The 21434-nt window shown below is 44.4% G+C and overlaps 1 protein-coding gene across 3 annotated transcripts in view; it reads right to left on the minus strand.

Annotated features, from left to right (window-relative positions):
- The window catches only part of TMC7 (transmembrane channel like 7), a 67346-nt gene that overhangs the window by 17067 nt on the left and 28845 nt on the right, over window positions 1-21434 (minus strand). For 2 of the 3 annotated variants that reach the window (XM_010340721.3, XM_074381994.1), the window contains exons 4-9: window positions 20755-20922; window positions 18754-18836; window positions 15153-15298; window positions 8085-8232; window positions 6254-6427; window positions 4057-4214 (exon numbers count right to left, since the gene is read on the minus strand). In XM_010340721.3, the coding sequence (XP_010339023.2) occupies window positions 4057-4214; window positions 6254-6427; window positions 8085-8232; window positions 15153-15298; window positions 18754-18836; window positions 20755-20922 (877 nt within the window). Of the gene's footprint in view, window positions 1-4056; window positions 4215-6253; window positions 6428-8084; window positions 8233-15152; window positions 15299-18753; window positions 18837-20754; window positions 20923-21434 lie in introns of those variants that run through there. The other variant, XM_074381995.1, reaches the window with a different exon arrangement.

A 21434-nucleotide genomic window follows, 5' to 3' on the forward strand; every position in this document is an offset into this window, starting at 1 on the left:
TGGCACACACCTGTAGTCCCAGCTACTCAGGAGGCTGAGGCAGGAGAATTGCTTGAACCTGGGAGGCAGAGGTTGCAGTGAGCCACGATCACACCACTGCACTCCAGCCTTGGCGACAGAGCGAAACTCCATCTCAAAAAAAAAAAAAGCAAACCCCTAAATGGATACAGAATTTCTGTTGGGGTTGATAAAAAGGTTCTGGAGATGGATGGTGGTGATGACTGCACCACACTGGGACTGTATATACTTAATGCCACCGAACTGTACACCTACTATGGTTAAAATGGTAACTTTTATGTTACTACAATCTTTTTTTTTCTTTTTTTTTTTTGAGACTGAGCATTGCTCTGTCATCCAGGCTGGGGTACAGTGATGCGATCTTGGCTCACTGCAACTTCTGCCTCCTGAGTTCAAGTGATTCTTCTGCCTCAGCCTCCAGAGTAGTTGGGACTATAAGAACCCAGTTAATTTTTGCATTTTTTGTAAAGATGGGGGTTTCACCATGTTGGCCAGGCTGATCGCTCTCATGACCTGGTGATCCACATGCCTTGGCCTCCCAAAGTGCTGGGATTACAGGCGTGAGCCACCGCACCCAGCTAGTTACTACAGTTTTTTGAAAAAGATCAGAAAGCTGGGACCTCCTAATTCCATGAGGATGTAGTGACACTATAGGACATGACACATTCCTAAAGAGAATCAATTGAATCTTTTCTGTATCAGTGTTGAGGGATGTCTGGTATGCTGAAAAGTGAAAAAAAAAAGTATGCTGCGGAGATATCATGTAAATATGATCCTATTTTTGGAAGAAAACAAAACCTGAGTGTTGGCCGGAACATCACGAACTGTGTGGACAAAAGCACACTGGATTCGAGGGACATGGGCGGAGACGGTGAGTTTTTGTTTTCATTTGTTTTTTTTAAGATGATTTTCTATTCTTCGGTTTGTAATACAAAAATAAATAGAAACACTAAAGAATGAGGGAAGGCCGGGCGCGGTGGCTCAAGCCTGTAATCCCAGCACTTTGGGAGGCCGAGGCAAGTGGATCACGAGGTCGAGAGATCGAGACCATCCTGGTCAACATAGTGAAACCCCGTCTCTACTAAAAAAACAATACAAAAAACTAGCTGGGCGTGGTGGCACGTGCCTGTAATCCCAGCTACTTAGGAGGCTGAGGCAGGAGAATTGCCTGAGCCTAGGAGGCGGAGGTTGCGGTGAGCCGAGATCGCGCCATTGCACTCCAGCCTGGGTAACAAGAGCGAAACTCCGTCTCAAAAAAAAAAAAAAAAGAATGAGGGAGGCTGGGCGTGGAGGCACACACCTGTAATCCCAACACTTTGGGAGGCTCAGGCGGGAGGATTGCTTGAGCCCTGGCATTTGAGAACACCTTGGGCAACATGAGGAGATGCCGTCTCTGCAAAAAAATTAAAAAATAAGCTTGGCGTGGTTGCGTACACCTGTAATCCCAGCTACTCGGGGGGTAGAAGCAGGAGGGTCATTTGAGCTCAGGAGGTTAAGGCTGCAGTGACCTAGGACTGTGCCACTGCACTCCAGCCTGGACAGCTGAGCAAGACCCAATCTCAAAAAAAAAAGTAAAGAGACCGAGGACAGTGGCTCATGTCTGTAATCCCAGCACTCTGGGAGGCCGAGGCCGGTGGATCACAAGGTCAGGAGTTCAAGACCAGACTGGCCAGCATGGTGAAACCCTGTCTCTACTAAAATATACAAAAATTACCTTGGCATGGTGGCTCGTGCCTGTAATCCCAGTTACTTTGAAGGCTCACGAAGGAGAATTGCTTGAACCGGGACCCAAGAGGCGGAGGTTGCAGTGAGCCAAGATGAAGCCACTGTACTCCAGCCTGGGCTACAGAGCGAGACTCCATCTCAAAAAAAAAAAAAAAAAAAAAAAAAAGAAAAGAAAAAGAAAAAAGTAAAGAAAAGAATAGAGGGAAAAGCGAACCCACGGCCTCTGCTCACTCTTTTCATTACCAACACCACCTTCTGTGCCTCTGCTGGGATACAACAGGAAGGACAGGGCGCCACTGAAGAGGTTTCCTTAACTAAAAACTGAAACAGAATCTAACAAAAACTCTGAATCTACACAGTCATTTACAGCAACTATGGGAACAGAAAAATAAATTAAACACGCCAGGAAGAAACAATGGATGAAATCCAGAATAGGACCTGCTCTACAGGAAAATAATCCAGTTTCTTCCAGAAATCAAAGGCCTAACAAAAGGGAAGGGGAAATTCTGAAAAGAATAAAAGGGATTTAGGAGACATAACAACCAAACACAGCTTGTGGCCTTGTTTGGATTCTGCTTTGAACAAATCAACTGTGAAAAACCATCTGCAACCCCAGTGGGGAGACCGACTCAATTTCATTGTTGTGATGATTACCTGTGATTACAGGCAAAGCCACCATCACTTAGAGATGTAATGAAGTTGGCTGGGCACAGTGGCTCATGCCTGTAATCCTAACACTTTGGGAGGCTAAGATGGGTGGATCATCTGAGGTCAGGAGTTCTAGACCAGCCTGGCCAACATGGAAAAACCCCATCTCTACTAAAAACATATTTTAAAAAATTACCCGGGAATGGTGGCATGCACCTGTAGTCCCAGCTACTCGGGAGGTGAGGCAGGAGAATAGCTTGAACCCAGGAGGTAGAGGTTGCAGTGAGCCACGATCGCACCACTGCACTCCAGACTGGGTGACAGAGCAAGACTCCGTCTCAAAAACAAAAGGTATAATGAGGTTACAGATTAAATGGCATGTTACCTGAGGTTTGCTTAAAATAATTTAGCAAAGAAGTGAGGAATGGATGAAACAAGATTAGTCAAATGTTGGGAATGATTGAAATATAAGTGAAGGGCATGTGGGGATCGTTAGACTATTTGTTTTATTTTTAAAACTTTGAGACTGGGCATGGTGGCTCTTGCCTGTGATCCCAGTACTTGGGAGGTGGAGGTGGGAAGGTCACTTAAGCCCAGGAGTTCAAGACCAGCCTGGGCAACATAACAAACCCTGTCTCTACAAAAAAAAAAAAAAAAAGAAAAAAAAGAAAGAAAGAAAAAAAATTTGAATTATGATTGCACCACTGCACTCCAGCCTGAGGACAGAGTGAGATCCCATCTCAAAATAAAATTTAAAAAAGAAAGAAAATTTTCAAAATAAAAAATGGTTTAAATAAGATGCAAATGCAATCTAAGGCATTTGAGAAACAGAAAGAAAATTCTCAAGTCCTGCACAGTCCCACCTGGTCCTCTCCACTCATTTGTGTTAACTCCATGGACTCTGCCTTATACCTATCATTTCTTTTCATTCCTTCTTTCCTTCTTTCTTTCTTTTCTTCCTTTCTTTCTTTCCCCTCCCTTCCTCCCTTCTTCCTTCCTTCCTTCTTTTCCTTCCTTCCTTCCTTCTTTCCTTCTTTCTTTCTATCTTTCTTATTTCTGACAGTCTTGTTCTGTCACCAGTCAACCTCCACCTCCCGGGTTGAAGAGATTCTCCTGTCTCAGCCTCCTGAGTAGCTGGAGCTACAGGCACATACCACCATGTCCGGCTAATAGGTTTCACCATGTTGGCAAAGATGGTCTCGATCTCTTGGCCTCATGATCCGCCTGCCTTGGCCTTCCAAAGTGCTGGGATTACAAGTGTGAGCCACCACACCCAGCCTATACCTGTCATTTCTGACAGCTTCAGAGCAACACCTCCTCTTAGGGCCCCAGCCTATGCCCTGTGATATTATATGGACCAAAAATACAATACCAAGGAGTAGACTGGGTGTAGTGGCTCAAGCCTGTAATCCCAGCACTTTGGGAGGCCGAGGCGGGCAGATCGCAAGGTCAAAAGATTGATACAATACCAAGGAGTAGACTTTTAAGAGATTTCACCGTATCTACAAATTCTGATTTGTTCACGGGGGCTGTCTGAAGGTTGAGGAGGACTCTTGGCTCAGCAGAAAAATGCACCACAATTGATTAGCAATGTCTGCCATGGGCAACAGAGTGGGCAAGTGGTGATTGGCTTGACATGCCTGCCATCCTCATATTAGGCATTACCTAAGAATTGTCAGCCGGATCTCAAAGCCTGGGGAATAATCCTCATAGTGGATGATCTTGGCAAAGATAATTGGGGTGATAAAATTGGCCAGCGTGATCACGATAGATGGTAGATACAATATCAAGAGGTTCTCTCCAAAAACCATCTTGTCAATTTCCTAGGAGGATAACAAAACTTATCAGGCAGGAGTACATAAGGAAGTTGCATCACAAAGAGAACAACAAAAAACTCAACTATGCGTGTTTGGCAAACAAAACATATTTGTCATCCAACATGGCTGGTAAACATAAGTCACCGCCTCCCTTTTTTTTAAATTTTTTTTTTTTTGAGACAGAGTCTTGCTCTGTTGCCCAGGCTAAAGTGCAGGGGTGCAATCTTGGATCACTGCAACCTCCGTGGTTCAAGTGATTCTCCTGCCTCAGCCTCCCGAGTAGCTGGGACCAAAGGCACCTGCTATCACACCTGGCTAATTTTTGTATTTTTAGTAGAGATGGGGTTTCACCATGTGGGTCAGGTTAGTCTCAAACTCCTGACCTCAGGTGATCTACCCACCTTGACCTCCCAAAGCGCCAAGATTACAGGCATGAGCCACGGCGCCCCGTTGCCATCACCTTTTTCAGGTGTCCACAAAGAGGTATCTAGTACTGTGCTGGAAGAAAACCAGGCTCTATTGGATTTATTAAGGGGATGTATAAGAAGACCCATGTATTCTGCATAAATGGGCAATTTAAAGTATATTCAAGGACGTAGAATTGATTGATTTGAAATTGAAACAGCCATTCGCTGCTTTCACAGTAACAGACTATTTAGGCAATATATAGCTATCCACAATAAAAAGTAAATTTCGTAGCCTCCCTTCTACCTAGGTTCTACCATGTGACTAAGTTCTAGCCAAGGGGATATGAGTGGAAGTTTTTAGCGTAACCTCCAGGTCATGCCCTTTAAAGGAAGAAATGTGTTCTCCCGGCCAGGCGCAGTGGCTCACGCCTGTAATCCTAGCACTTTGGGAGGCTGAGGTGGGTGGATCACCTGAGGTCAGGAGTTCAAGACCAGCCTGACCATCATAGTGAAACCCCATCTTAAAAAAAAGAAAAAGAAAAAAAGAAATGTGTTCTTAGCTCCTTCATCTCCTTCTCCTTGGCTGGCCACAGTGGTGAGCTATCTTGCACTATACAGAAAACCATAACCAGCTAGGCATGGTAGCGCATGCCTGTAATCCCAGCACTTTGGGAGGCCGAGGCTGGTGGATCACTTGAAGTCAGGAGTTCTAGACCAGCCTGGCCAAACTGGTGAAACGCTGTCTCTACTAAAAATACAAAAATAAGCCAGGCGTGGTGGCAGGCACCTGTAATCCCAGCTACTTGGGAGGCTGAGTCAGGAAAATTAAACTTGAACCCAGGACTCGGAGGTTGCAGTGAGCAGAGATCACACCACTGCACCTCACCCTGGGTGACAGAGCAACATTCTGTCTCAAAAAAAAAAAAAAAGAAAGAAAGAAAACTATACCCTAAGGAGGGCAGAGCCACAAGACAAATGGAACCTGGGCCCCTGTTGATTGATTTCATGATGCAGAGCCACTAGACAAACTTGGATTTTTAAAACCACTGCTATTTTAGGTAAAGCAAGGCTTTAGTTCATAAGGGATAAAACCCTACTTCAGCCTAGATTTGAATACTGCAAATTCCAGGAGCCGTAAGCATCTTGAACACTATACTTTAGATGCCTTAAAAAATTTATTTTAAGGCCAGGCACACTGGCTCACACCTGCAATCCCAGCACACTGGGAGGCCAAGATGGGTGGATCTCTTGCGGTCAGGAGATTGAGACCAGCCTGGCCAATATGGTGAAACCCCATCTCTACTAAATATACAAAAATTAGCTGGGCATTGTGGTGCAAGCCTGTAATGCCAGCTATTAAGGAGGCTGAGGCACGAGAATCTCTTAAACCTGAGAGGTGGAGGTTACAGCAAGCTGAGGTTCACACTTCAGCCTGCATGACAGAGTAAGACTGTCTCAACTAAAAAAAAAAAAAAAAATTGCTTTAAAGGTGGAAACTGATCACCTCTGATATTCAGTTCTTGATTGTATCAGCCAAACTTGTATCTCCATATGTAAAATAGAAATGATGATGGTATCTACCTCACAGGTTTTCAATGCACTTAGCATAATGTCCAGCCAGAATACAAGTTAACTTACCTTTTTCATGTGCTCTTGCGAGAAGACAGTTGCTACATATATTGCATAAAAGCATGCCCCCAAAACAGCCAGAACAATACAGTTCAAAAACAGTCTCAAAGAATAAATGCGTATTGTTTCTTCTGAGGTCCTTTCTGCTATTTTCTGCCGTATTCTTTCTTCCTCCAGATCTGCCTGAAGATAAAAGAAAATTCATTTGTGAGCAGTGGGATGAAGGGATACTCAAGTATAGAAACCGATTCATCATTCTCTCCCCGTCCATCTTAAAAAGTTCCGCCAGGCATGATGGCTCACTCTTGTAAGCCCAGCACTGTGGGAGGCCAAGGTAGGAGGATCACGTGAGCCGAGGAGTTCAAATACTGGCAGGATAGTGAGAGTCTCAACAAAAAAATAGAAAAATTAGCTGGGCATGGTGATGAGTGCCTGTAGTCCCTGCTACATGGGAAGCTGAGGAGGAAAGATTACTTGAGCTTGGGATTTTGAGTCAGCAGTGATCTATGATCACATCACCGTACTCCAGCCTGGGCGACAGAGTGAAATGCTATCTCAGAAAAACAAACAAACAAAAAAGACTTCCTTTAAATATTCATCTCCCCTAAGATACCATCCTAGACTTAGCTCAACTACTTCTTATGTCTACTAAGGGTATAAGTAAAGGTAGAATCTCCTTTTTATTTTATTTTTGACAGAGTCTCACTCTGTTGCTCAGGCTGCATTACAGTGGTGAGCTCTTGGCTCACCAAAACCTCCGCCTCTCCAGTTCAAGCAGAGAGTCTCAGCATCTCAAGCAGCTGGGATTACAGGCATACCATCATGCCTAGTTAATTTTTGTATTTTTAGTAGAGATGAGGTTTTACCATGTTGGCCACTGGTCTCAAACTCCTGACCTCAGGTGATCTACCAGCCTCAGCCTCCCAAAGTGCTGGGATTACAGGCATGAGCCACTGTGCCCAACCAAACCTCCTATTTAAGACTGCAATTGGCCGGGCATGGTGGCTTACACCTGTAATCCAAGCACTTTGGAGGCCAAGGTGGGCAGATCACCTAAGGTCAGGAGTTCAAAACCGGCCTGACCAACATGGTGAAACCCCATCCTTAAAAAAAAAAAAAAAAAAAGACTGCAATTGGGCTTTGGAATCAATGTGAAAACAGAACGATAAACTATTCATATTACTTAAATATAGTATGTGTCATTTCTTCAAACAGCATATAGATAAGGTATTGTTATTTTTTCTTTTACCCAATCTAGTAGTCTCTGCTTTCATTAGGAGAATTTAATCCGTTCATATTCAGTGTAAGAAAGAATAGATTTGACTTGATTCCTCCTACTTTATTATGCTTCCATTTGTCCCCTCCTCCTTTTCTTTGATGGGTTTATTAACATGCTATCCTTTACTTCTTTCTCTCATTCATTTGGAAACTTTCTTGTGCTTTTTCATATATTCTCTATCCCACACTACTGTCAGAATATTCCCTCCTTAGTCCCATTTCTCCTGGTATAAGCAAGTGTTTATGACAGGTCCTCATCAGGTGGAAAAATAACAATGTAAAGTAGCAGGGTGTGGGGAAAGACATCATCTCCTTGCAGACACTGCCTCCCCAGCCCACTTCCCCGTCCCAGTTCACCAGTGCTCCTGTTCAAGTCTCGGGTAATCAACCCCAGTAACGTGTTCGCTGTGAAAAGTTCTTGAAAACTACAGAGAAGTAACTTGGTAAGCACCGGGGACCACCTAGCCCCCACCCTAGACCCTCTGCAAGCTGAAAACTCAAGCTCCCAAGGCAGGACCTTGCTGATGAGGACCCCACTATGGGAAAACCCAGGAGCACTCACTCGGAGCTCATACCGCAAGCTGCTGTGCTTCAGATCCGCCATGCTGCGGTTAGTGATGCAGAAGTCCCAGCCAGCAAAGATCTTGTTGCAGTAACTCTGAAAGTGCTCCTCACTCCGAATCAGGTTGATTTTGAATCCTTCCACCGACCTGGCCCCAAAACACAATCATCCTTCTTTTAGGAACAACAGCAAAAAAGAGGCCCCTGAATTGGCTTTGTCTGAAACTTAAGTTAGACATAGCTGCATTTTTAGCCCACTGCCACATGGTCAGGTTTGGGGCCATTCTACATATATGTGGCAGCTAACAGGGTATCTAATTGTTGAAAGACCTTTCCTTTTACCCATCTCATGGCTTCAATCACAGCTAGAATAAAATCCAATCCTTTTGCCCAACTTTTTTCTTTTTTTTTGAGATGGAGTCTCGCCCTGTTGCCCAGGCTGGAATGCAGTGGTGCAGTCGGGTTCAAATGATTCTCCTGCCTCAACCTCCCAAGTAGCTGGGATTACAGGCTCTTGCCACCATAACCAGCTAATTTTTGTATTTTTAGTAGAGATGGGGTTTCACCATGTTGGACAGGCTGGTCTTGAACTCCTGACCTCAGGTCATCCGCCCATCTTGGCCTCCCAAAGTGCTGGCATTACAGGCCCAAGCCACTGTGCCCAGCCAGCCCCAACCTTTATTTTAGATTTAGGAGTACATGTGCAGGTTTGTGACCTTGGTAATATTGCATGATGCTGAGGTTTTGGGTACAAATGATCCCATCATCCAGGTACTGAGCACAGTACCCAATAGTTCTTCAATCCTTGCCTCCCTCCCTCCCTCCCTCTCCACTTTAGGAGTCCTCAGTTTCTTTCGTTGCCATCTTTATGTCCACAAGTACCCAATGTTTAGCTCCCACTAATAAGTGAAAACATGCGGTATTTGGTTTTCTGTTCTTGCATTAATTTGCTTTGGATAATGGCCTCTAGCTGCATCCATGTTGTTGCAAAGGACATGATTTCATTTCTTTTTTATGGCTGTGTAGTATTCCATGGTGTATGTATACCACATTTTCTTTATCCAATCCTCTGTTGATGAGCACCTAGGTTGATTCCATGTCTTTGCTACTGTGAATAGCACTGTGATGAACATACGAGTGCATATGTCTTTTTGGTAGGATGATTCATTTTCTTTTAAAATCCAAAGTCCTTAATACAGCCTAGAGATCCTATACGATCCAGTTCTGCCGTCTCTCCTCCCATGTAACTATACTGGCTTTCTCTTCTTTCCGTAAATACACAAATTCCTGTTCCTGCCTCTGGGCCTCTGCACTTGGGAATTTCCGCTACCATCTCCAGGGATGCTGCTTCTCTGACTCTTCCTATGACTGGTCTCCTACCCATTCTTTGGGTTTTGGCTCAAATAACCCCTTTATGACCCCTCAGCTTCCCTTCTAAGGCTGTAACCCCCACTTCAAGTCAGTCCCTTTTATTTAATTCACAGCAATGACACAACCTACAATTATCTTATTCATCTGTTTACTGCTTGTAGCTCCTTACTCTTAACTAAATTTTAAATTCCTTGAGAGCAGTTACCCTGGCTATCTTGCCACCTTTATATCCATAATGCATGGACTATATACTATGGTTAATATGCAACTGATGGATAAATCAATGAATATATGACTTAAATAGTATGTTAACTATTTAGGGCTAGGCGCAGTGGCTCACACCCATAATCCCAGGACTTTGGGAGACTGAGGCAGGCAGATCACCTGAGGTCAGGGGTTCAAGACCAGCCTAGCCAACATGATAAAACCTCATCTCTACAAAAATACAAAAGTTAGCGGGGTATGATAGCAGGTGCCTGTAATCCCAGCTACCTGGGAGATTGAGGTTGGAGAATCACTTGAACTTGCGAGGCGGAAGTTGTAATGAGCCAAAATCATGCCATTGCACTCCAGCCTGGGTGACAAGAGTGAAACTCTGTCTCAAAATAAAAAACAAAACAAAAAAACACTATTTAGTGAGCACCTGTTTAGGGAAGATACAATTCTGTTGCACATTTTTTATTCATTCAAATGCTTTCATGGAAAAAATATACTCTGGCACTTGATGGTATAAAACACCAGATGCAAAAATAAATAAATAAATAATTAAAATAGGCCGGGCGCGGTGGCTCAAGCCTGTAATCCCAGCACTTTGGGAGGCTGAGGCGGGTGGATCACAAGGTCGAGAGATCGAGACCATCCTGGTCAACATGGTGAAACCCCGTCTCTACTAAAAATACATAAAATTAGCTGGGCGTAGTGGCGCGTGCCTGTAATCCCAGCTACTCAGGAGGCTGAGGCAGGAGAATTGCCTGAACCCAGGAGGCGGAGGTTGCAGTGAGCCGAGATCGCGCCATTGCACTCCAGCCTGGGTAACAAGAGCGAAACTCCGTCTCAAATAAATAAATAAATAAAATAAAATAAAATAAAACACCAGATGCTATATGCAGTCCTCTGCAGATGAAACAGGTTATTTTAGGACTTGCTAGTGAGGCACGAAGACAATAGAAGTGGAAGGAATTTATCAGGCATGGTGGCTCGTGCCTCTCATCCCAGAACTCTGGGAGGCCGAGGCGGGTGGATCACGAGGTCAAGAGATGGAAACCATCCTGGCCAACATGGTGAAAGCCCATCTCTACTAAAAATACAAAAAAAAAAAAAAAAATTAGCTGGGCATGGTGGTGGATACCTGGAGTCCCAGCTACTTGGGAGACTGAGGCAGGAGAATCACTTGAACCTGGTAGGCAGAGGTTGCAGTAAGCTGAATTCACGCCACTGCACTCCAGCCTGGCGATATATCAATACCCCGTCTCAAAAAAAAAAAAAGAAAAAAGAAAAAAGAAAAGTAGTGGAAGGAATTGTTATGATAAGTCATTCTGTCAAAGGATTACAGCAAAGAATTTATGTCAGAACCACAAGGGATGCTTTCCCCAAATACAGGTTCCCAAATGGTTTCTTACCTCAGATTTTCAATTCAATAGGTCTCACTGGGGTCCAGAAATAGGCCATGTTATAAAGCTCATGGTGACCCATCCCAGTTGCAAGTCTCTGATTTAGACCAGACCTACATTTTAAAATTTTATTTTATATATATCTGTGTGTGTGTGTGTGTGTGTGTGTGTGTGTGTGTGTGTATATATATATATATATATTTTTTTTTAAGATGAGGTCTCACTCTGTCATGCAGGCTGGAGTGTGGCAGCGTGATCATGGCTCACTGCAGCCTCCACCTCCCCAGGTTCAGGTGATCCTCCCACCTCAGCCTCCCACACAGCTCAAACCTACAGCACACACTACCACACCTAGCTAATTGTTTGTATTTTTTGTAGAAATAGGGTTTTGCCATGTTGCCCAAGGCAACTCCTGGGCTCAAGCAATCTGCCCACCTTGGCCTTCCAAAGTGCTAGGATTATAGGCATGAGCCATTGTACTTTACCAGGACCTACATTTAACAGGTGAGAAAACTAGATCAGAGGAAGAAAAATTATTTCCCTCTAACCAGAGAGTTAGGTGGCAGAATTGTTGCTACTTTGATGATAGTGATGATGATGATAATTTTAATGTAATAAATGTCTATAAGGTGCTAGGCACAGTGCTAAGGTCTTCATTGACCTGCCTAGTGTATGTTAATCCTCCCAACAACCTTTCCAGGTATGCAGATTTCACAGACGGAGAAAATGAGGCTCGAAGAGGTGAACTGACATTCCAACCATGGTCTCTGGCCTACAAAGTCCATACTCTTTGTCACTTTGTGGCACTTCCACTTCCTGGGCCACAGCTGGCCTTTCTCCTATTATATCACACCCAGCCCTCCCTCCACCGCCTTCCCCAGAAAGCATCAAGGCCTTGAACTTGAGCAAGATTCACAGGTGGATTCACTGTGCAACTAACAAACCTTATTTATTCAGCCAGGTGTGGTGGCTCATTCCTGTAAACCCAACCCTGTGAGAGGCTGAGGTGGGTGAATCACGAAGTCAGGAGTTCCAGATCAGCCTGGCCGACATGGTGAAACCCCATCTCTACTAAAAACATGAAAATTAGCCAGTCGTGGTGGCATGCACCTGTAATCCCAGCTACTCGGGAGGCTGAGCAGGAGAATTGCTTGAACCCAGGAGGCAGAGATTGCAATAAGCTGAGATTGCATCATTGCACTCCAGCCTGGGCGACACAGCAAGACTCCGTCTCGAAAAACACCACCACAAATAACCTTATTCATTCTTCAGGGCCCCTTCCAAGGCTCTGGAAGACTCTAGCAATGTGTTCCTATGGTTTTATTTATTTGTTTTTATCATTTACAAAATAAATACATGTTAATGCTCTTTGTCTTAAAGATGGCGCCTCCAAATTGTCTAACCTGTAGGTCCATAAAACTTGGATCTGCCCTGGCATGATCATAGAACCCCAATCAACCAATATTTCTTTACCAAGCATCTCTCTGCCCCTCAAAGGAGGCTGGGGTTTCTTTTCATTTGTACATGGTCCATCTGGGTGGGTGATGGGCACTCACCAGTTCACATTCATCTCATAGATTCTGACTCAGTATACAAGTGCCCATTGGGCACTGGGGTTTTCTTTGCAGCAATCCTGGTCCTTACAGAAGGCCAAATCAATCCACAGCACCCTGGTCTCTTCTGCACCTGTGATAAGGAGCTTTGCAGCTCCATGGCTTACAACACTGTGCATGCTCTCACAGGGACAATCAAGTAGGCAAGAAAGGTGCCCACCCATGGTAGTGTCTGCCAAGCAACCCCCTGAGGCAGACATGAAAAGCTGTCCATCAAAAATTTGTGGTTTACCATCTGTAGTACAGTGTCACTGGTGGGTAATGGCTACCCAGCCAGGAACAATGTTTCCCAGCCTCCTTTGCAGTAAGCCATGGTCATGTGACTGAGTTGTAGCCAATGGGATGTGAGTGATGTGCACCAGGTTCAGGTCTGGCCTATAAATACCCTCGGAATGGTTCTCCTCCATGCTTTTTCCTTTCCCATCCCTCAGCAGGACCTTCAAAGCCACATGCTAAAGATGGCTGAATTTTGGTCAACTTGAGTCCTAGAATACTATAAGAAGGATTCTACCACACTAACCTGTGCCTCTACCCAGAACTCTCATGTAAAAGAGAAACACAAGGGTTTGTTTGTTTGTTTGTATGTTTGTTTGTTTTGAGACAGAGTCTTGCTCTGTTGCCCAGGCTAGAGTGCAGTGGTGCAATCTTGGCTCACTGCAACCTCCGCCTCCCGGGTTCAAGTGATTCTCTTGTCTCAGCCTCCCAACTAGCTGGGACTACAGGTTTATGCCACCGCACCCAGCTAATAAAAAGAAAGAAAATTTATATTGTGTTTGGGTCATTGTACCTTTTGAAACAATGTTTGCTAAGGGAATTAATACATTTTTTTTTAAATGGAGTCCCACCCTATTGCCAGGCTGGAGTGTAGTGGCACAATCCCAGCTCACTGCAACCTGCACCTCCCAGGTTCAAGCAATTATCCTGCCTCAGCCTCCTCAAGTAGCTGGGACTACAGGTGTGCACCACTACGCCCAGCTAATTTTTGTATTTTTAGTAGAGACGGGGTTTCACCATGTTGGCCAGGATGGTCTCGATCTCTTGACCAAGTGATCTGCCCGCTTCGGCCTCCCACAGTGCTCGGATTACAGGAATGAACAATCGTGCCTGGCCAATATTCCTCTTGTTTCTTGGGAACTGCTCTCTCTCCCTAAACCACTTGTCTCCTTGTCTCATTCCTGTAAACTCAACACTGTGGAAAAGCCACGTTGCCATCTGACTCTCACCCCTGGCCACAGCTGAAGGAGCACAGTGCTGAGCACTTGAACCACCAGGGGTTCATCACAGACCCACTGCTCCCCATGGCCACGGTCTGTGGAAGGGTCAGGGCTGGGAACCTGAATGAAACAGACACAACAAGTCTCTTCCTAGGATTTTTGTACATGTGACGCAGGAGGTCAAGGCTGATGCAAACTATAAGATGCCCTATTTTGAGGTGGAGGTTGTGGTGAGTCAAGATGGTGTCACTGCACTCCAGCCTGGGCAACAAAAGCAAAACTCCATCTATCTCAAAAAAGAAAAAAAAAGATGCCCTATTTCCCACCACTTAAGAAAGCTACCACCGCATCAAAGAATTGAAGACAAGGGATTCTTGCTTTTGATGCTGTTCCTAAGCCATGGCTCCATCTTTGGCCCTCTGGGAATTTGAGCTTCCTCCCTTCCTTGGATCTGTGAGCCACTCAATAACCCTCAGAGTTAGGTTTCTGCTATATACAACCCAATAGAGACCTAGTTAACATACACAGCGAAGCAAAGTTACAGTGTGTGTGCAGTGGAGTGGGACTGCCAGATGTGTTCAGTAATGAACCCCAGGCCAGGCTGGGCGTGGTGGCTCATGCCTGTAATATCAGCACTTTGGGAGGCCAAGGCGGGCGGATCGCCTGAGGTCAGGAGTTCAAGACCAGCCTGGCCAACATGGTGAAACCCTGTCTTTATTTTTATAAAAAAGAAAAAAAGAACCCCGGGCCAGGTGCGGTGGCTGGCACCTGTAATCCCAGCACTTTGGGAGGCCAGAATGAGCGGATCACCTGAGGTCAAGAGCTGAAGACCAGCCTGGTCAACATGGTGAAACCCCGTCTCTATCAAAAATACAAAAATGAGCCAGGCGTGATGGCATGTGCCTGTAGTCCTAGCTACCCAGGAGGCTGAGGCACAAGAATCACTTGAACCTGGGAGGTGGAGGTTGCAGTGAGCCAAGATCCTGCCATTACACTGCAGTCTGGGTGACAGAGACAGACTCTGTCTTAAAAAAAAAAAAAAAAAAAAAAAAAAGAACCTCAGGCTGCTACTCTATCCCAAATCCTGACTTTTATTTCTCCCACAGCTCTCCAGCTACCAACGTACTCACAACCCTTTCCCCCACAAAACCATCCCCTGGACTCCGCTCATCCTTTAGGCAATGGCCCCCAGAGTTCCCATATCTCCAACAGCCTCCAGCCATCAAGGGTAATTCAGAGAGTATGAAAGGACAGACTTTACCTTTTCACTATCCAAAGAAGGCTCAGGGCCAGGTAGGCGATTGTGCTTAACAAATATGCCAGGGGCAGATCATAAGTGAAGTTCTGAAATTTCATCCCATCAATGGAGTAATGTCCATAAAAGAGGCTAGTCTCCTCCAGGAAACCCTGAAACAAAGCCAAGAGCATGAGGTCAGACTGGTCAGCTTATTGCAGGGAGCCGGAAGAGTAGTCCCTGCCTCAAGAAACACAAATTCCAGTGTCCCCTTTCCTCTCTGTATCTCCAGGGACTGGAACAGCCCCAGGGGCACAGGAAGTACTCAGTGTTTGGGAAATAAAGCACTGATAAAACCTTGGCATTGAAAATGCACAGGTGGCCAGGCATGGTGGCTCACGCCTGTAATCCCAGCACCTTGGAAGGCCAAGGTGGGAGGACTACTTGAGCCCAGGAGTTTGAGACAAGCCTGAGCAACATAGGGAGGCCCCTACTGCTACCAAAAAAAATTTTTTTTTATTAGCTAAGCATAGAGGTGCATGGCTGTGCTCCCAGCTGCTCAGGAGGCTGGAGTAAGCCCTCATTGTGCTACTGCGCTCTAGACTGGGTGACAGAGCAAGACCCTGTCTCTAAAAGAAAAAGAAAAACACATATGACAACCCAAAGCTAAAATTAAGAATGAAATTCCATGTGCCAAAGCATCAAAAAGAATAAAACATGGTTGAACGTGGTGGCTCATGCCTGTAATCCCAGCACTTTGGGAGGCCGAGGTGGGAGGATCACGAAGTCAGGAGATCGAGATCATCCTGGCCAACATGGTGAAACCCTGTCTCTACTAAAAAATACAAAAATCAGCTGGGCATTGTGGTGCATGCCTGTAGTCCCAGCTACTTGGGAGGCTGAGGGAGTAGAATCACTTGAACCCAGGAGGCAGAGGTTGCAGCTGAGACCGACTCACTGTACTCCAGCCTGGCGACAGAGTGAAACTCCATCTCAAAAAAAAAAAAAAAAAACAAAGAGTAAAACATTTAGGACTAAATTTAACCAAAGAAGTGCAAATCTCATACTCTGAAAACTAAAAACATTGTGGAAAATAATTAAAGAAGCTCTAAAGAAACGGAAAACATCCCATGTTTGTGAATCAGAAGATGTATGGCAAAAATCCTCAAATTGATCTACATATTCAACATAATCTTTGTCAGAATCCTAGCTGGCTTCCTTATAGAAACTGACAAGATGATCCTAAAATTCATATGGAATCGCAAAACACCCAGAAGAGCCAAAATCACTTTGAAAAAGAACAGTCAGGCCTCGTGGCACAGAAAACTCTTTGACTTCTTCTTTTTTTTAAAATAAAAGAGTAGAGATGTGGTCTCGCCATGTTGTCCAGGCTGGTCTTGAACTCCTGGGCTCAAGTGATCCTCCAGCCTCAGCTTCCCAAAGTGCTGGGATTACAATTGTGAGCCACCATGCCCAGCTGCCTGGGACTGCTACATCCTTGGATGGCAGGAAAACTCCAGAGAGTGAAGAGAACAGAAACACTGTAGCTAGATAGTACACAGAGGTTCCCTAGTATGTCTGTTTTGTTTTTGTTTTTGTTTGAGATGGAGTTTCACTCTTGTTGCCCAGACTGGAGTGCAACGGCAGGATCTCAGCTCACTGCAACCTCTGCCTCCTGGGTTAAAGCGATTCTCCTGCCTCAGCCTCCCAAGTAGCTGGGGTTACAGGTGCCCACCACCATGGCTAGCTAATTTTTTGTATTTTTAGTAGAGACTAGGTTTCTCCATGTTGGTCAGGCTGGTCTCAAACTTCTGACCTCAGACAATCCACCAGCCTCAGCCTCCCAAAGTCCTGGGATTACAGGCATAAGCCATCGCACCCAGCCAGCATTATTTATAAAGGAAGGAAATGAGAGGAAATCTGAATTTCCATCAGCAGGGATCGGGCTAGATCACTAAAAATCCATATTATGAAATATCAAGAAAGACCATGTAAGTGCACAGAGAAAGGTCAACAGTCAAGTAGGCTGTAAACCATGGGGTTAAGTGTTCAGTGACCTCTGGGGAGGGGTATTTTCACTTTTTACTCTATAAAATCTATATTTTTCATGACAACCATGTATTCTTATATTATTGGGGTAATTCAGTACATTTGTTAACTGGAAAAGTAGAAGCAGAAGACTCCATACTTTTTTCAGTTCTCCCAAAGGCCATAAAAACATATCTAACCAGAAGAAACCTGTTTATATTGCACAGGGCTGATATCAGGGCTATCACAAATCTCTTCCTCAAAATAATGTAACAATTACAGGGCAAAGGTCTGCTGGGTCTGGAAAATAAAGACAAGCCCCTGTTTGATCTCTCTGGCCCTCTTTTGCTTGTGCCTATTTACATTTAGATTTTTTTTTTTTTTTTTTAAGAGATGGGGATCTTACTATGTTCCTCCGGCTGGAGTGCAGTGGCTATTTACAGGCACAATCCCACTACTGATCAGCATGGGAGTTTTGACCTGCTCTGTTTCCCACTGGGCTGGTTCACCCCTCCTTAGGCAACCTGGTGGTCCCCCTACTCCCAGGAGGTCACCATACTGATGCCAAACTTAGTGTGGACATCTGATTGGCATGGCACACTACAGCCCAGAACTCCTGGGCTCAAGCGATCCTCCCACCTCAGCCTCCTAAGTAGCTGGGACTATAGGCATGTGCCACTGTGCCTGGCACATTTAGATTATTAACAATAAGATTAAATTAAAATTCAGTCTCCCAACCACACTAAACATATTTCAAGTGCTCAAGAGTTAGTGGTTCTGGGCCAGGCACAGTGGCTTATGCCTGTAATCCCAGAACTTGCAGGCAGATCACTTGAGGTCATGAGTTCAAGACCAGCCTGGCCAACATGGTAAAACCCTGTCTCTGCTAAAAACACAAAAATTGTCTGGGCTTGGTTGCACACGCCTATAATCCCAGCTATTCGGGAGGCTGAGGCACGAAAATTGGTTCAACCCAGGAGACGGAGGTTGCAGTAACCCAAGACTGCACCACTGCACTCCAGCCTGGGGGACAGAGTGAGACTCTGTTTTTAAAAAAAGTGCCAGGCACTGTGGCTCACACCTGTAATCCCAGCACTTTGGGAGGCTGAGGTGGGCAGATCACCTAAGATCAGAAATGACCAGTCTGGCCAACATAGTAAAACCCCATCTCTATTAAAAATACAAAAATTAGCTGGGTGTGGTGGCTCACACCTGTTAATTCCAGCTACTTGGAAGGCTGAGGCAGGAGAACCACTTGGACACGGGAGGCAGAGCTTGCAATGAGCTGAGATTGCACCACTGCACTCCAGCCTGGGCGGCAGAGCAAGACTCTGTCTCAAAATAAATAAAAAAGTAAAAAGAAAGACTAGAAAAAGGCCAATGCCTGAAAGTGGCAGTCTATTTTCTGTCACTGTAGAAGGCAATGATGAACACTATCCTTTCCCATAAGGTTACTGCAAATCCTGTTTTATTTACTGGTACATGTGTCAACCAACACTTGTGTTTGGCTCTCACTTCAGAAATTCGGGAAACAGATCTTTAAATCAATCAATTTTTAGTAGATTGAGGAGCTAAACAAAGGATTATGTTAAATACTTACAGTGCCAGAAAGCAAGTCTATGATATAACTGTAAAAGTAAATGAGTCCAGAGCTGCTTACTGGATAGACTGTACATTGTATATCTGTAAGAAACAAAAACCAGAATGTCGGTGGAAATAGTTTTAGTCTCTATAACCTGCTTGTTTTTTATTTTATTCATTTACTTATTTATTTTGAGATGGAGTCTCGCTCTGTTGCCCAGGCTGGAGTGCAACAGCTCAGTGAAGCCTCCCCATCCTGGGTTCAAGCGATTCTCCTGCCTCAACCTCCTAAGTACCTGGGATTACAGGTGCCCGCCACCACTCCTGGCTCATTTTTGTATTTTTAGTAGAGACAGGGTTTCGTGATGTTGGCCAGGCTGGTCTTGAACTCCTGACCTCAGGTGATCCACCTACCTCTGCCTCCCATAGTGTTGGGATTACAGGCATGAGCCACCATGCCTGGCCATAACCTGCCTGTTTTTCACAATTTGTGTGTATATGCATGTACAGTCAAGAATTGCTTAACAAGAAGGCTATAGTCTGATAAATACATCCTTAGGCGATTTTGTCATGCAAACATCATGGAGTGTACTTACACAAATCTAGATGGGGTAGCCTACTACACACCTAGACTGTATGGTATGGCTCCTAGGTTACAAACCTGGACAGTACATTACTGCACTGAATACTGTAAGTAACCGCAACACAACGTTAAGTATTTGTATATCTAGACATATCTAAACAAAGAAAAAGTACAGTAAAAATCCACTATTATAATCTTAGGGGACCAGTGCTGCAGATGTGGTCCATTGTTGACTGAAACATTGTCATGTGGTACATGACTGTATACGTACATTACATTTAGAAATGTCATATATCAACGGGCGCAGTGGCTCACGCCTATAATCCCAGCACTTTGGGAGGCTGAGGTGGGTGGATCACGAGGTCAAGAGATCGAGACCATCCTGGTCAACAAGGTGAAACCCCGTCTCTACTAAAAATACAAAAATTAGCTGGGCATGGTGGCACGCGCCTGTAGTCCTAGCTACTCGGGAGGCTGAGGCGGAAGAATTGCCTGAACTCAGGAGGTGGAGGCTGCGGTGAGCCGAGATCGTGCCATTGCACTCCAGCCTGGGTAACAAGAGTGAAACTCCATCTCAAAAAAAAAAAAAAAAAAAGAAATGTCATATATCGTTGTGGCCACAGCAACCTTGGTTCAAATCCAAGTCATGGCACCAAAAAAAAAAAAAATGTCATGTATTTGCATGTTTGCACATAGATGGGTTTGTGTATTTGTTTTTTGCCATTTTCAGTCCAAACCCCAAAGTGTCCAATACAGTAACATTTCTTTCTCTTTCTAGTTCTAATATTTCCTTCACTATTCTCCCCAAACATCTGGGAATATGGCTTTTTATTTATTTTGTATGTGAGTCTGCATATAGAGCCTGTTTTTGCTTGCACATATGACTATCAGTGCTATCAAAGAAATTAACCTTTGTGGTTATTTCACACTCAAAGTCTCATACTATTATGCAGTCATGCTCTCATGCTGTTATTTCATGGCAGCATGAATGTCTTGGGGTCACTTGTTTCTGCAGCATAACCTAGACCATCCTGACTAATACGATCACCCAAGAATTATAATAAAGATTCTTAGCTGGGAGAAGTTGCTCCTGCCTGTAATCCCAGCACTTTGGGAGGCCAAGGTGGGTGGATCACGAAATCAGGAGTTCAAGACCAACCTGGCCAAGACAGTGAAACCCCATCTCTACTAAAACTACAAAAATTAGACAGGTACAGTGGCAGGCTCCTGTAATCCCAGCTACTCAAGAGTCTGAGGTAAGAGAATCACTTGAACCCAGGCAGCAGAGGTTGCAGTGAACTGAGATTGCACCACTGCACTCCACCCTGGGCAATAGAGTGAGACACTGTCTCAAAAAAAAAAAAAAAAAGGAGAATTGTAGCAAGATACATGGTGAAAAACAAACATACTTCATAGTAAACCAGGCCTTAGACTCACCTGTGTCTTTGAAAGGTATGAGCACAAAGCTGCTGTTGGTGATCTTATATTTTGTGAGTAAGACTGGGAGCAAAACCAGCATGAAGATGATCAGAAATATTATCAAATTCAGCAACACCAGGAATCTCAAGAAGGAGAAATAGGACTGAATCCCAGTGCCAAATTTCCCTGGAAAAAACAAACCCAGACATCACTGACCAGGGGTGAATCTATCGACACACCATAGATTCAATCAGCCATAAAACCTGAAGCTGGAGGAATCAGTAGCTAGAAGGAGGAAGAAACATTTTATTTTATTTTTTTAATTGTTAGCTTTAAGACTCGATTTTCTAGTATTTAACTTTTCACATGTAGATCTACAATCAATCGTGAATTCATCACTTGAGAATGGTATGAGGAAGAGCTCAGTATTTATCTTTTCTTGTATGGCTCTCTAGTTGACTCAGCACCATTTATTGGCTGCCTTTTTTGGAAATAATCACTTGACCATATATGTATGAATCTGTTTCTGAATTCTATCCTGTTGCTTGGGTCTACATGTCTATCCTTATACCAATACTGTCTTAATTATTGCAGATTTGTAAGGCTTGATAGATGGTACTATATATGTTTTAGCTTTGTTATTTCTCAAGATTGTCTCAGATATCTTTGGTCTTTTGCATTTATATACAAATGTTAGA

The sequence above is a fragment of the Saimiri boliviensis genome, chromosome 12, assembly GCF_048565385.1.
Source record: "Saimiri boliviensis isolate mSaiBol1 chromosome 12, mSaiBol1.pri, whole genome shotgun sequence".
Classification (NCBI taxonomy): domain Eukaryota; kingdom Metazoa; phylum Chordata; class Mammalia; order Primates; family Cebidae; genus Saimiri; species Saimiri boliviensis.